This window comes from Enoplosus armatus, chromosome 23, assembly GCF_043641665.1.
Source record: "Enoplosus armatus isolate fEnoArm2 chromosome 23, fEnoArm2.hap1, whole genome shotgun sequence".
Taxonomy (NCBI): Eukaryota; Metazoa; Chordata; class Actinopteri; order Centrarchiformes; family Enoplosidae; genus Enoplosus; species Enoplosus armatus.
In genome coordinates this window covers 879,962-894,215 of record NC_092202.1, presented here as the reverse complement: position 1 = coordinate 894,215, position 14,254 = coordinate 879,962, and the positions used below count along the sequence as shown (strand labels likewise).

The 14,254-nt window shown below is 42.7% G+C and overlaps 3 protein-coding genes and 1 non-coding gene across 4 annotated transcripts; 1 reads left to right on the top strand and 3 right to left on the bottom strand.

Moving 5' to 3' along the window:
* Positions 1-90: 90 nt before the first annotated feature.
* LOC139305571 (calcium uniporter protein, mitochondrial-like) lies at positions 91-4,535 on the bottom strand. Its single transcript, XM_070929453.1, has 9 exons — positions 4,436-4,535; positions 3,326-3,386; positions 2,988-3,155; positions 2,647-2,751; positions 2,276-2,433; positions 1,737-1,843; positions 1,542-1,638; positions 1,199-1,315; positions 91-270 (listed from the first exon to the last, which is right to left on the bottom strand). The coding sequence occupies exons 1-9, from the start codon at positions 4,502-4,504 to the stop codon at positions 211-213; spliced, it is 942 nt and encodes a 313-aa protein (XP_070785554.1). The 5' UTR covers positions 4,505-4,535; the 3' UTR covers positions 91-210.
* A 1,232-nt stretch (positions 4,536-5,767) lies between these two features.
* Positions 5,768-5,845, top strand: trnai-aau (transfer RNA isoleucine (anticodon AAU)). The gene is given in 2 exon segments: positions 5,768-5,805; positions 5,811-5,845. It is a non-coding gene; the product is annotated as a tRNA-Ile (tRNA).
* A 144-nt stretch (positions 5,846-5,989) lies between these two features.
* Positions 5,990-8,829, bottom strand: LOC139306218 (ribonuclease inhibitor-like). The gene is given in 6 exon segments (XM_070930170.1): positions 5,990-6,200; positions 6,530-6,703; positions 7,870-7,952; positions 7,954-8,020; positions 8,517-8,690; positions 8,825-8,829. Coding segments are annotated over 6 exon segments (714 nt in total).
* Positions 8,830-9,174: 345 nt separating this feature from the next.
* Positions 9,175-12,862, bottom strand: LOC139305554 (protein NLRC3-like). Its single transcript, XM_070929436.1, has 5 exons — positions 12,765-12,862; positions 11,904-12,042; positions 11,699-11,818; positions 11,348-11,442; positions 9,175-10,985 (listed from the first exon to the last, which is right to left on the bottom strand). Exons 2-5 carry the CDS (start codon positions 12,029-12,031, stop codon positions 9,175-9,177), a joined length of 2,154 nt encoding a protein of 717 aa, XP_070785537.1. The 5' UTR covers positions 12,032-12,042; positions 12,765-12,862.
* Positions 12,863-14,254: the final 1,392 nt, after the last annotated feature.

Here is a 14,254-nt window from a genome sequence, read left to right as displayed (position 1 = left end):
ACAATATACAATATATATATATATATATAAAATATTTGACAAAAACCAAGAGATAGCAGAAGTGTTAAAGCAGAGACGCAGGATAAGAACTTGGAAAATCTATTTTTATTTCACTGTTTAACAAAAGACAGAAAACATTTTCTTTCTGAGACTATTCGTACAAAAATGTGCAAAATCTACGTTTAATGTCACAAAAACTGAAGTAAAATCTCAGGCGGCTCTCTCTCGCTGCTGGATGGCACTCCTCAACCTCCTGACGTCGCCCTCCACCTGCACGCACACACACACACACGCACGCACACACACACACACACACACACACACACACACACACACACACACACTCACTTCAGGTGTTTCAGAGGTTACATTTATCTGACAGCTGTAGTTACTTTACAACATGTAAACGTACACGTCCAGCTGAAACTGTCAGTCCATTAATCGATCAGTCCATTAATCGATCAGTCCATTAATCGATCAGTGGACTGACAGGAAGTGAACGGATGGTGTGAAACCATTTTCTGGTTCCAGCTTTGTGAAGGCGACACTTTGGGCTCTGCGTCATTGTGACCAAACAATCAATCGATAAATGGAGGAAATAATCAGCTGATTCATCTTAAACATAAAAGCAGGATGTGAAACCTGATTCATTCACTCATAAAAACATAAATCTAGGCAGCGCTTACATTTGTCACCACAACGTAATCGGGAAAACAAATTAGTAATTGTATGTAAGAATGTAATTAATTTCCTGCTGATCTATTATTATGTTAATCAGCTAATTGGTCTGGTGTCATGTCAGCGTGAGTGTTCATGATCCTAAAACAACCGAACAGACAGAAAGACAGAAGGAAACAAACAAACAGGATATTGAGACGTTAACGTCCATATACACGCTAACAGTTGCCACATTTCCTCGTTTGCAGCTGAAGGTTTAGGCAACACACACACACACACACACACACACACACACACACACACACACACACACACACACACACACACAGAGCTAATCTGTCTCATTGAGTTCTTCAGCAAAACAAGAGGCTTTTAAGATTACATGCTAATCCCCATCAAACCTAGACACACACACACACACACACACAAACTACACCAACAAACAGTCCAGTCAGACTCTACAGAGTGTGTGTGTGTGTGTGTGTGTGTGTGTGTGTGTGTGTGTGTGTGTGTGTGTCACCTTTGCCAACTCGTCTTTGAGCTCGTTGTATTTTCGAACATCGAATTTCTGTCGAGATGCTTTCTGGTGGAAGAAGTGAAGGAACTGACGATCCCTCACCTTCGGACAGATGAAATCCTGCACACACACACACACACACACACACACACACACACACACACACACACACACACACACACACACACACACACACGCATGTTTGTCCTCATGAGGACCCTCTTCATATAATACATTCACTCCCTAACAGCCCTTTGAAGAAGTGAGGAGTGTCCTCACTCATACGGTCTAAAATATGACCTGGTCCTCACAAAGATAGAGGACACACACACACAGGGGTTCCCACCTGTCTGGTGAGGGTGTAGTAGGCGAAGAAGATCATGCTGGTGCTGTAGGAGATGAAGAAGGTGACTGGTTCCATGACGTCCCAGGCAAACACATACCTGCCAAGACACACACATTATAACATGATACCTGAGTGCAGTAAACTGTCCAGGCGTGTGTGTGTGTGTGTGTGTGTGTGTGTGTGTGTCTTCATTACCAGGTGAGGTAACCCAGGAATCCTCCCTGCAGTGACAGGTAGGCAAGCCCCACCCACCCCAGTAGTGATGCTCTAGTCTCCGCCTCCTGCGCCATCTGGACTCTCACCTACACACACACACACACACACAGTCGGACAATCTCAGTTCGGGTGTCGTAGTAGTCGGCAGTGGTGGAAGAAGTACTCTAAAAGTAGAAATACCACAGTCCAAAAATACTGAATACAAGTAATATCAGCAAAATGTATCAAAAGTAAAAGTACTCATTATGCAGAATGGTGTTATTATAATATTCTGTTTTAATGTGGAGCCAGTTTTACATACTTTGGTACTACTGGGTACATTAGTACTATAGTACTGCATCATATCATATAAGCATATCGTTTGTAAGTGACGTATAAGTATCTGAAAATTGTACGTGAGTAAATGTACTTAGTTCCATCCCACCACTGGTAGTCAGTGTGGAACAGTAGTAGTATTTAGTGGGCAGTAGCCGTAGTACTGGCGCGTAGTACTGGCGCGTAGTACTGGCGCGCAGTACCGTCTCCAGCGGCTGCAGCTGCTGTCTGAGCTGCTCCTGTCGGATCAGCAGCTCGGTGTGTTTGATGTGCTGCTGCTGAGGAAGAGTCAGAGCCGACTGAAGCAGGTGGACCACGTACTTCATATCATCCAGACCCAACACGTGTTCATGAGACGAGCCTGGGGGACAGAACCAGTACTACAGTACTACATATTAATACTTTTTTAATACAACATTCTGTCTAAAACAGAAACGCTTCACAACAGAAATGAGTCTAAAGTGCACTTTAGAATGAACAAGCTAGCTGTTTCCCCCTGCTTCCTGTCTTTATGCTAAGCTAAGCTAACCACATCCTTCACACACACACACACACACACACACACAGGTTGTACCTTGTCCAAGTGAGCGGACGTTGTGTGTGACGTCATTGATGACCAGTTGAAAGTCTTTATTTAAAACAGTTTCCATGAAGGTGCATGAAGAGATTCTCTGTCCATCTGAGGAAACAAGTGAAGTTTCGTTCAGTTTTTGTGTGTTTAGATCTTTGTGAGGACCAGTTTGAGTTTTAGATGTTAAAAGTGAGGACGTTTTTGGACTGCGGAGACATCGTCTAAAAACGGTGTTTGAGCATTAAGACTTGGTTTTAGGGTTCAGGTCAGAATTAGGTTCAGGTTCGGGTTTTGGGTAGCGAACGTGGTCCTCACAAGTGCAGTAGTACACGTGTGTGTGCTACCTCCGTTGAGCAGGGTGGCGGTGTGCACCCCGGGGTCCTTGGCTGTGATGTCACGCAGCAGGTCTCCCACTGTGGTCAACATGGGCGTCAGGGTGAAACGATACTGCTGACCTGCAGGCAGGCGCAGAGAGAGGACCGGGCGGCCGAGGCTGTAACGAATAGACACATCTGAGAGAGAGAGAGAGAGACGGTTAAGTATCCCATCAGCCCCAGCTGTACTCTGTCTAATTAGCAAGTGTTAGCATGCTAACACAGGTATGGTCCTCGGACGGAGATGTTTGGAGACGTTGCTGTTGAAGTGAATTAAGAGACAAAGAGAAAATAAAGATGGAGTTTACCTCTGGATGGAGGCTGACTGCTGTAACCGCAAACAACACCGGCAGACCAGACCGAGCTGGACTGGGACACAAAACAGACCGCTTTATTTTCCCAGACAGGCTTCGGTTTTTAACCAGCAACCTCTCAGTCGGTTAACTAAATGGACATGTCACCAAACGTCAGCCACAGACAGAGAGACAGAGACAGAGAGACAAAGAGGGAGAGAGAGAGAGACGGAGAGAGAGAGAGACAGAGAGACAGAGACAGAGAGACAAAGAGGGAGAGAGAGAGAGACAGAGAGAGACAGAGAGACAAAGAGGGAGAGAGAGACACACAGAGAGAGACAGAGAGACAGAGAGACAAAGAGAGAGAGAGAGACACACACAGAGAGAGAGAGACAGCGAGAGAGAGAGAGACAGCGAGAGAGAGAGAGACACACACAGAGAGAGAGAGACACACAGAGAGAGACAGAGAGAGAGAGAGAGACAGAGAGAGAGAGAGAGAGAGACAGAGAGAGAGAGACAGAGAGAGAGAGAGACAGAGAGAGAGAGAGAGAGAGACAGAGACAGCGAGACAGAGAGAGACAGTGTTTTACAGCTCTCACTCTCCTGTCCTACTCACAGTAGTAGCAGTAGTAATAATACTAGTACTGACGTAGTAGTTGTTGCGTTTAAGTCGTGTAATATAGTATTAGTAGTAATAGTACACAGTCAGCAGACATTTTAAGACTCAATAAATGGTTAAATTCATGAACATGGATACAAACTGTACATTTACTCGAGTACTGTACTGTAGTACAAATCTGAGGTACTACTACTGTACTGTACTACTTACTCTACACATGTCAGAGGGAAATACTGTGCTGTTTACACTGATAACTGTAGTCGGATTCATTTCATTAACACTAAATATAAATCACCTAATAAACGACGTCATATCAGACATGAAGCCGTGTATTAAGTCTATGAGCTCCACCTTCGAGCTGACGTAGCATTTCACTTAACTACGGTTTGGAGTGCAGTCCTTTAACTTGTACCTCTGCAGTAAAAGCCGCTCCCATGTTGATCCAGATTTCTCCAGACTCCGTTCAGAAAGCACCGGAAGTGTGAAAGTCCACATGTGGAACTCACCTTGTAGACTCGGAGTCCGGCGGGTCGAGAGCAGAAAGAGAAGCTGCAGAGGAACCTGGAGACGAACATGGTGGTCTGAAGCTTCTGTTCCGAGTCGAGGCTGAAATGTTTGGGATGTTTGAGGCGAGTGGAAACAGGTTTGGAGGCACGTTAACGCCCCCCCCCCCCCCCTCACAGCTCAGACTACACCTCCCAGGCAGGAAACCTTCCTCCACACAGGAAGTCACTCAAACTCACACAAGTTCTAAAGTTTCTCCCAACAGCAACTGAGAGGACGTTAAAGTCAGAACTCTATGACGCGGAAATGCTTCCTCCTTCATTTGCACGACAGAAATTACATATTGAAGGTCTGTGTTTATGTAAAATAAAGCTTTTTCTTTGGTTTTACAATCGGAGCTTTAACTAAAACCCTAAAATGACAAATAAAAAGTTGCCCTTCCTGTTCATTTCCCCTGATGACGTCGTTCTTCGCTCTAAACTCTTCCAGAAGTCAGAATACATCATTCAAAGTCACACTGACATTTGTAACTAATAACTAATAACTAAAAACAGCATTAAGGGTTAATGTTAACCTCATGGTGGCGCTAGAGGAAAAGTCAGAAGATCAACAATCGGTAGGATTCATCCTCTGGGGACCATGAATGTCTGAACCAAATGTCATGGTGATCCATCCAATAGCTGTTGAGATATTTCAGTCTGAACTAAAGTGAACAGACCAACCAACACTTAACATCATCAACAGCCTTAAAACAGTAAATGTGCATGTTTTATTGCTTTATCATACACCAACACACAGACAGACACATCATGCAAGCCTCACCGCAGTCTACTGGTCTAGTTTACTGAGTGGGCAAGACTTGGAAGTGAACATATTCTGTAGTTTTTGTTTTATGTGTGTTTAAAATGTGTTTATTTGTGTGAATATTCAAGATCAACATCAGCCTTTAACAACATATCACATTTGTGGGGTCTAAAGTATCTGGTGTTAAGTCCACATTTCAAGACCGAACACATTATTACAGAAAGACCAGACTATCCAAAGGCTCCAACATGCGTCTTCCTCTGGCCTGAAGTTTCAGGACATGACTTCATCCTTTGACTCACTTGTGTAGCTTTGAAGAGGGTACAGGAGGAGAACTGGAGTAATGCTATGATTCTTTAGAGAGTCTTGTTCTGAGACTTCCTTTGAAAACTCAGAAGCTGAAACAGAAAAGGTCGTATTAATACATGTATAAATACAGAAATATATTGAAATATGATGCGAGCTGATGACGTGTCTCTTCTCTTATATACTGTTTTCTATTTACACTGCAGTGCTGCTGCATATTTCAAGGTAGCGTGGCCGAGCGGTCTAAGGCGCTGGATTAATTAATCTCTTCGGGGGCGTGGGTTCAAATCCCACCGCTGCCATCACTTCTTTGTGTAATTGCCCCCCCAGGAATGAATAAAGTATTTCTGATTTCTGACACCATGCTGCCAAACTACAAGACAATGCCACATTCACGCAGAAATACTACTAATCACCTGATTGGCTCGCCTTTGTTTTGATAAAAACTATATTCTTGTCAGATCAAGTATCTTGACTACTGACCTGAGAGTCTCCAGTCTCCAGTGTGGACTCTCCAGTCTAGCAGACAGCAGCGTCACTCCTGAATCCTGCAGCTCGTTATCGCTCAGGTCCAGCTCTCTCAGATGGGAGGGGTTGGACTTCAGAGCCGAGGCCAAAAATCTACAGCTGCTCTCTGACAAGCTGCAGAAACTCAGTCTGAACAAAGAAGAAAACGTGTAGTTAGAGGAGAAAATGTGAGGAGCGCTCACTCCGACTGACTAAAAAAAAGAAAGAAGACTGCTTGACTTTAAGAATCTCAGTCGACTGAGGGGTCTCCAACGGGAGCAGCCCTAATAAGAACACATTTGGAACATGACAGGTGAATACAGTGGACTAGTGATCTCACATGTTGTTACCCCTCCACAAACGCTAGCAACTGTCGAGTACAACCTTACCATAGCTAATAAGAATAATGTCCAAAACTGCAAATCAAAGATCTAGAATATTTCTTAAACATAAATGATGAATGTAAAAATGTTTCTGACCTGAGAGTCTCCAGTCTACAGTGTGGACTCTCCAGTCCAGCAGACAGCAGCTTCACTCCTGAATCCTGCAGCTTGTTATAACTCAGGTCTAGCTCTCTCAGACGGGAGGTGCTGGACTTCAGGACCGAGGCCAGAGAAGAACAGCTGCTCTCTGACAAGCTGCAGTGCCTTAAACTAAATTAAGAAAGAACATGTAATTATAGAAATCATGAGTAAAACATTTTACAACAAATTGTAATTAAATTTGGGGGAATTTTTGAATATTTTCACTGTTTTCTCACAAACTACTACATTTAATCAAATGAAGAGAATGTGAACATCTATCACTGTGTATTTTGATGCAGCTCTAGATCCAAATATGAAATTTGAAGGGTTTTCCAGTACTTTCAAATGCGTAGCTCAGGGGTATTCAACTAAACTTCAAAAAGGTCCAGTTAGAGAAAATGTCCTCAAGCAAAGGTCCAGAACATCATAGTGTCTAACTTGCGTTGTGATTTAGTGTGATATAAATTGAAGTAGCCTAGTAGTTGTATCAGCGTCTGCATGTAATCAACAACTGACTGTCAAATCAAATAAAGAAAGTACAAAAAAGTTAAAAAACATTTTTATTTATTTAAATTTTAAATATTATATTATGTTATTTAAATATTTAAATATTTATTGTCACTTAACATTGAACTATACAGATATATAATACTGTAGATATGTATAATGTTCTTCTCTCATTAACTAAAAGAAGGGCTGCATTTAAAAAATCTAAAATAGCTTTTGAAAAATTGTGCATTTTAAAATGAAGTGCTTAATTTTAGAAAAATAAAATAAAGTGTAGCAGCAGCTTGAGTTTCCCTTTTTCTTTGTTAACTGTTTCACATCTTAACAGTCTCTCTCCCTGTGTCGTTCACTCGTCTCATCATCTGTCTCTCGCCTCTCTCGTCTGTCTGTATTCAGAGTCACAATGTTTATCGCCTGGAATGCACAGATTTGATTGGCTGAGTAGCATCACGTGGGCTGGCGTAAATCGTATGCAACTGGTCTGTGAGTTTCCTGAGCCGCTAAAGTGCTGTAAAGACTAGAAAAGCTGCGCCGGTTAAAATAGGAGCGCCCCGTCAAAATTTAAAATCCCATAATAATTTATTGATTATAGGTCCGGGTCTGTATAGGACGGCGTCTGGGTCTGGACTTGGACCGCGGTCCGCCTGTTAGTCACCTATGGCGTAGCTCATGATTGCTATGTAATACTCAACGCTAGAATACAGGCTGGTCAGTATGGATCAGCATAATAGGCTTTTCTACTACATTTCTATTATATTAATTTCAGCACAGAACACGAAATGTCTGACCTGAGAATCTCAAGTCTACAGTGTGGACTCTCCAGTCCAGCAGACAGCTGCTTCACTCCTGAGTCATGCAGTTTGTTGTTACTCAGATCCAGCTCTCTCAGATGGGAGGTGTTGGACTTCAGAAATGAGGCCAGAGAAGAACAGCAGCTCTCTGGCAGCCAGCAGTCATTTAATCTGAATGAAGAACAAAGAATAAAGCATGTAGCTAATAAGACTTCTAATAGTTTGTGAGGCATAGGACAACATTTTCAGGTTGTTGAGCAATGCCCTCTGCCATAAAACCAGGTTGCAAAACATTGTATGGAATATGGACTGAGGGGTCTGAATCAAACTCCAAATGGCTATCACTAGAAGCAAATGTGGAAGCGTTTTAAGATGAGGTTCTTTAAATGGCCACTAGAAAACACATTTGTATAAAATCTAGCAGTGCTAAGTTGAGCTGGACCTGATTTGGATTCTTGAACACAAGAACTGTAAAAGCCTTTTGGATGAGAGGTCTTCAAGAATCTAAAGCAAGTCCGTTTGCCTTTGATCAAGTACCTCTAGCTAAGGTATATCATAACCTGGGTGACTGAGAAGCTTCACAGATATTTTCATATAAATATTACACGTAATAAATGTAGAACTAATTATTTAAGCTGTCTGACCTGAGAGTCTCCAGTCTACAGTGTGGACTCTCCAGTCCAGCAGACAGCAGCTTCACTCCTGAATCCTGCAACTTGTTGTTACTTAGGTCCAGTTCTCTCAAATGGGAAGGGTTGGACTTCAGAGCTGAGGCCAAGACTTCACAGTGAGTCTCTAAAAGTCGACAGCCAGAAAGTCTGCAGATTTAATAGACAGTGATTACTAAACTCAGAGTACCAATTTCTATTTGTACAGAATGCAAATAACTGATATAATTGTATAGCAGTTCTTATGTGCCTATTCATGGAAACTGACATAAAAGGAATGGTACATCATTGTAAACGCTATAAAAGTGCAGTCTGACCGGTTGCTGTCAGTGAACTAGACTATTGTTCTCTTAACTAATGCAAAGTGAAAAAAATAGCAATGGATTATGGATAATCATGACACCAAACCAAATCATTGAAAAGTCATTGATAAAGGTAAGGAACAAGTTAGATTTTTTGAAAAAGTGACAGCCCTACTGATATATCAAACCCCGTTCAAAGATTAAATGAGAACTACTTCTCTCATTTTAGAGTAAGAAGTGTCACACGTCTGACTATTAGAAGTATTTCATTCCTTGTTTAACCATCAGCACAAATCCTAAGACATTTGCTGCAGTAAACATGAGCCCTGGACTTACAGAGCCATTCTGCAGTTCCTGACAGCTGGGATCAGTCTTAGTTGTCCCTCCTCTGATGTCCTGAACGTCTTCATTTCCAGCTCATCCAGGACCTTCTCTGATATCTGCAGCATGAAGGCCAGAGCTGAGCAGTGGATCTCAGAGAGTTTCGTCTCCGATCTGTTCTCTGACTTCAGGTACTTTTGGATCTCCTGATATACTGAGTGGTCGTTGAGCTCCATCAGACAGTGGAAGATGTTGATGCTTCTGTCGGGAGAGATGTTGTAGGTGCTCATCTGCTTTAAATTGTGGATTGCTTTATGGATGCTTTCTGGACTGTTCTCTGTCTGACCTAAAAGGCCTCTTAAGAGTCTCTGATTTGACTCAAGTGAAAGGCCATGAAGAAAGCGGACAAACAGGTCCAGGTTGCCATTTTTGCTCTTCAGGGATTCATCCATAGCTCTACTCAGGAACATATCCAAAGATGGCTCACAGATACGATACCTTCCCCAGGCTTTCCCCAGAAATGTCTCCAGTATCTCGTTATCCTTGTTTGTGTGACAATAAAAAATATAGACGGCAGCCAGAAACTCCTGAACGCTCAGATGAACAAAGCAGTAGACTGTTTTCTGGAAGATCACACACTCTCTTTTGAAGATCTCTGTACAAACTCCTGAGTACACCGAGGCCTCTGTGACATCAAGACCACACTGCTCCAGGTCTTCTTGGTAGAACATGATGTTTCCTTTCTCCAGATGTTCAAACGCCAGCCTCCCCAGCTTCAGAAGAACCTCCCTGTCAGCCTCCGTCAGCTCCTGTGGACTCGTCTCATGTCCCTTATCATACTTCTGCTTCTTCCTCTTTGTCTGAACCAGCAGGAAGTGTGAGTACAGGTCAGTCAGGGTCTTGGGCAGCTCTCCTCTCTGGTCTGTAGTCAACATGTGGTCCAGAACTGTAGCAGTGATCCAGCAGAAGACTGGGATCTGACACATGATGTGGAGGCTCCTGGATGTCTTGATGTGTGAGATGATTCTGCTGGACCGCTCTTCATCACTGGATCTCCTCCTGAAGTACTCCTCCTTCTGGGCGTCAGTGAAGCCTCGTACTTCTGTTACCCTGTCGACACATGTAGGAGGAACCTGATTGGCTGCCGCAGGTCTGGAAGTTATCCAGACGAGAGCCGAGGGAAGCAGGTTCCCCTCGATGAGGTTTGTCAGCAGCACGTTGACTGATGACTTCTGCGTGACATCAGACACAACCTCGTTGTTGTGGAAATCCAATGACAGTCTGCTTTCATCCAGGCCGTCAAAGATGAACAAGAGTTGACAGACAGCGAGCTTCTCTGCTGTGACCTTCTGTAATGTTGGATGGAAAACATGGAGCAGCGTGAGAAGACTGTACCGCTGGTCTTTGATCAAGTTCAGCTCCCTGAACGAAAGCAGAACCACCAGACTGACGTCTTGGTTCTCCGAGCCCTCTGCCCAGTCCAGAGTGAACTTCTGCACTGAGAAGGTTTTTCCAACGCCAGCGACGCCGTTGGTCAGAACCACTCTGATGCGTCTCTGTTGGCCAGGTAAGGCTTTAAAGATGTCGTGGCACTTGATCGGAGCGTCGTGGAGGGTCTCCGTCTTGGAAGCCGTCTCAAGCTGCCTCACCTCATGTTGGGTATTAACCTCTTCACTCTGTCCCTCTGTGATGTAGAGCTCAGTGTGGATCCTGTTGAGGAGGGTTCCACTTCCTGTTTCATCACTTCCTTCAGTCACACGTTCACATCTCCTCCTCAGACTGATCTTATGTTCATCTAAAACCTCCAGAAGATCTTTATTCCCTACAGACGAAACAAACAATTAAGAATTATTAAGGCTTAACAAAAATCTTTAACTGACTTTGTTCATTCTTTGGCAGCAAACATAAAAAATAAAGAGGTGGGAAAAGGTATAGAACACCCCTTAGAGCTCAGTCACAAGCATTTATGACAGCAATATTTTGTGCTAATTAGTGGAGTCTATTTTTTTATTTATTATTTTGTGTGCTAGCTTGCTAGCTACTGGTGTTAGTTTGATAGCTACATTCTGGTGTTGTCATTCAATTTCTTTCACCTGGGCCCTACAGAGCTTTTAGATATAACTTTAAAAAGTCATGCTGCAAGATGAAATGTGACGATAACAGCAGACATACATGCAGTCTTACTTCCTACGGTGGTGGTCTGACTGGGTGTCAAGACCAGAATTTGGGCACAGCAGGACAGCAGGTCCTCCTCAGCACCGCGACACCTCTTTCTCTCTCTGTGGAAATGAAGGCAACTCTGTCTCACCAAAAGATTTTAATAAATGTCAACAAAATACCAAGATTTTACACACACCAGATGGTAAGAATCAGATTCTGATTCTGAAGATAAATATGTATCATTTGAGGTGTTTTGCCACCAAAATATCTTCATAGTTTCTGGTCATGTAGTCCTGATGAAAACTCCTCTACATTGCAGAGTTATACAACAGACCTGAGACCTTAATACTCTGTTTTGTGAATACAGTATCTTACTTTGTACGTGAGGGTTGAGGTTTACTGCTGATCTCTGGAGGAGATCTACGGCAGCAGTCAGTCGTCGTGGACTGACATCTGGACACCACCGACTCTGCTCTCTGGGTCTGATAGCGACCTCTGAAGAAATACATTTGAATGCCAGTCAAGTAACAACACATGTACCTTTGTGCAGGACACATGGAAGTGTGAGCAGCCCTCTTACTTTGTGAGTGAAGGGAGTGCAGGATCATTCCTGAACTCTTCAGGTTCTCCCATGGACTGGCGACACTCCAGACAGCTGAATCCCGGAGACTCTGCTCTGTCCTCCTCTTCCTCCTGACAAACACTCATCTTCAGCGAGTCTGAGACACACATTATATTTCTATATCAATACAGATAAACACTACTCAATCATATTCTATATGATTCATAATACTCCTAATCTCACCACTGTGTCACCTCACTTTATACAGTACTGCAGTATCAGTATAAGTAAAACACTAGTTGTGGGTACTGTGTGTATTTCTACTGCTTGCCTTATAATTTTCAGTTTAATTGCTGTTGTATAATTTCTATTCTTGATTTTATTTCATATTTATTGCTGATTTTACTTTTCTCGATTTCTCTGGACTTATTTCTGTCCAGCTGAATGTCGTCTCTGGGGATCAATAATCTCATCTCCTCTTAGGTGCTCACAGAAACCCTAAATATGGGCATCCTGGTGGCCTATAGGGGTCTGAGATGCACCCCCCTCCTCCTTTTGTCCAACGTGTCAAAACTGAAAGTACTTATGTCTCAACACCAGGCAGAAGCAGAAACTTGCTAAATCTAAATCTAAATCTAAAAGACTTCGATTGTATTCGTCTGCAAAGGTACAACACTAGTAAAGAAACGCTTTTCATTTGCATGAAGTAGTACTACCGTGTAGAAATACAAGTAAAAGTCCTGCATTCGAACTTTTACTTGAGTGAATGTACTTCCGCACTTTCCACCACTGACTACTACGTCATCGTTTTCTCTCAGTCTCGCGTGTTTTAAATGACCGAACCACGTAAAGAAGTAACAGTAACACGGTTGTACTCACAGTCAGCCGCTGGACCTCCGGCCGTGTCCCGCTTCACTTCACTGGACGCGTTTCCCGTGAATGCATCGGTGTCTCCGGGTTTCTCTTCCTGTTCGACTTTCGGCGCCACCGGGCTGCCCTGACGAGGGGTCACGTGACGTGGAGGTGTGAAACCATTTCCTGGTTCCAGCTGTTCAGATGCAGATGTGCTGCTTTTCCTCTGAATGCTGCTAATAATTGTGATGTCTTGTTAATAATAATGTTAATAATAACACTACACACACACACACAAATAGAAAAAGGGTTTTAAAAGGAAGAAATAAAAAAGGAAAACTAACCACTCATATATACACACACACACATATACACACACACATACACACACACACATATACACACACACATACACACACACATACACACACACATACACACACACACACATATACACACACACATATACACACACACATATACACACACACATACACACACACACACACATATACACACACACATACACACACACATATACACACACACATATACACACACACACATATACACACACACATACACACACACACATATACACACACACATACACACACACACACACATATACACACACACATACACACACACACACACATATACACACACACATATACACACACACACATATACACACACACATACACACACACACATATACACACAAACATACACACACACACATATACACACACACATATACACACACACATACACACACACACATATACACACACACATACACACACACATACACACACACACACATATACACACACACATATACACACACACATACACACACACACACACATATACACACACACATACACACACACACACACATATACACACACACATATACACACACACACATATACACACACACATACACACACACACATATACACACAAACATACACACACACACATATACACACACACATATACACACACACATACACACACACACATACACACACACATATACACACACACACATATACACACACACATACACACACACATATATACACACACACATATACACACACACACATATACACACACAAAGGAGTTTAAATCATAATTATATTTTATCGGACTCTTCTGTAACTTTATACTTCCACTACATTTCAGAGGTAAATATTGTACTTTTTACTCCACTACATGTATTCAATAACTTTAGTTACTTTGCAGATTTAGATTAATAATATAAAGTATAGCCAACAAATAAATGATCATGTATTACTGTAGATTAAACTACTCAGCAGTGAGCAGGCCTTTCTCTTCAGCTGCAGTGACAGGTGGGACCTCAGGGGGCGCTGTTGACCTGAGATACCTCAACCTCAGATTCACTCATCACCATCTGTGTGTGTGTGTGTGTGTGTGTGTGTGTGTGTGTGTGTGTGTGTGCATTATCAGTGTAATGAATGAAACAGATGAAACAGCCAGAA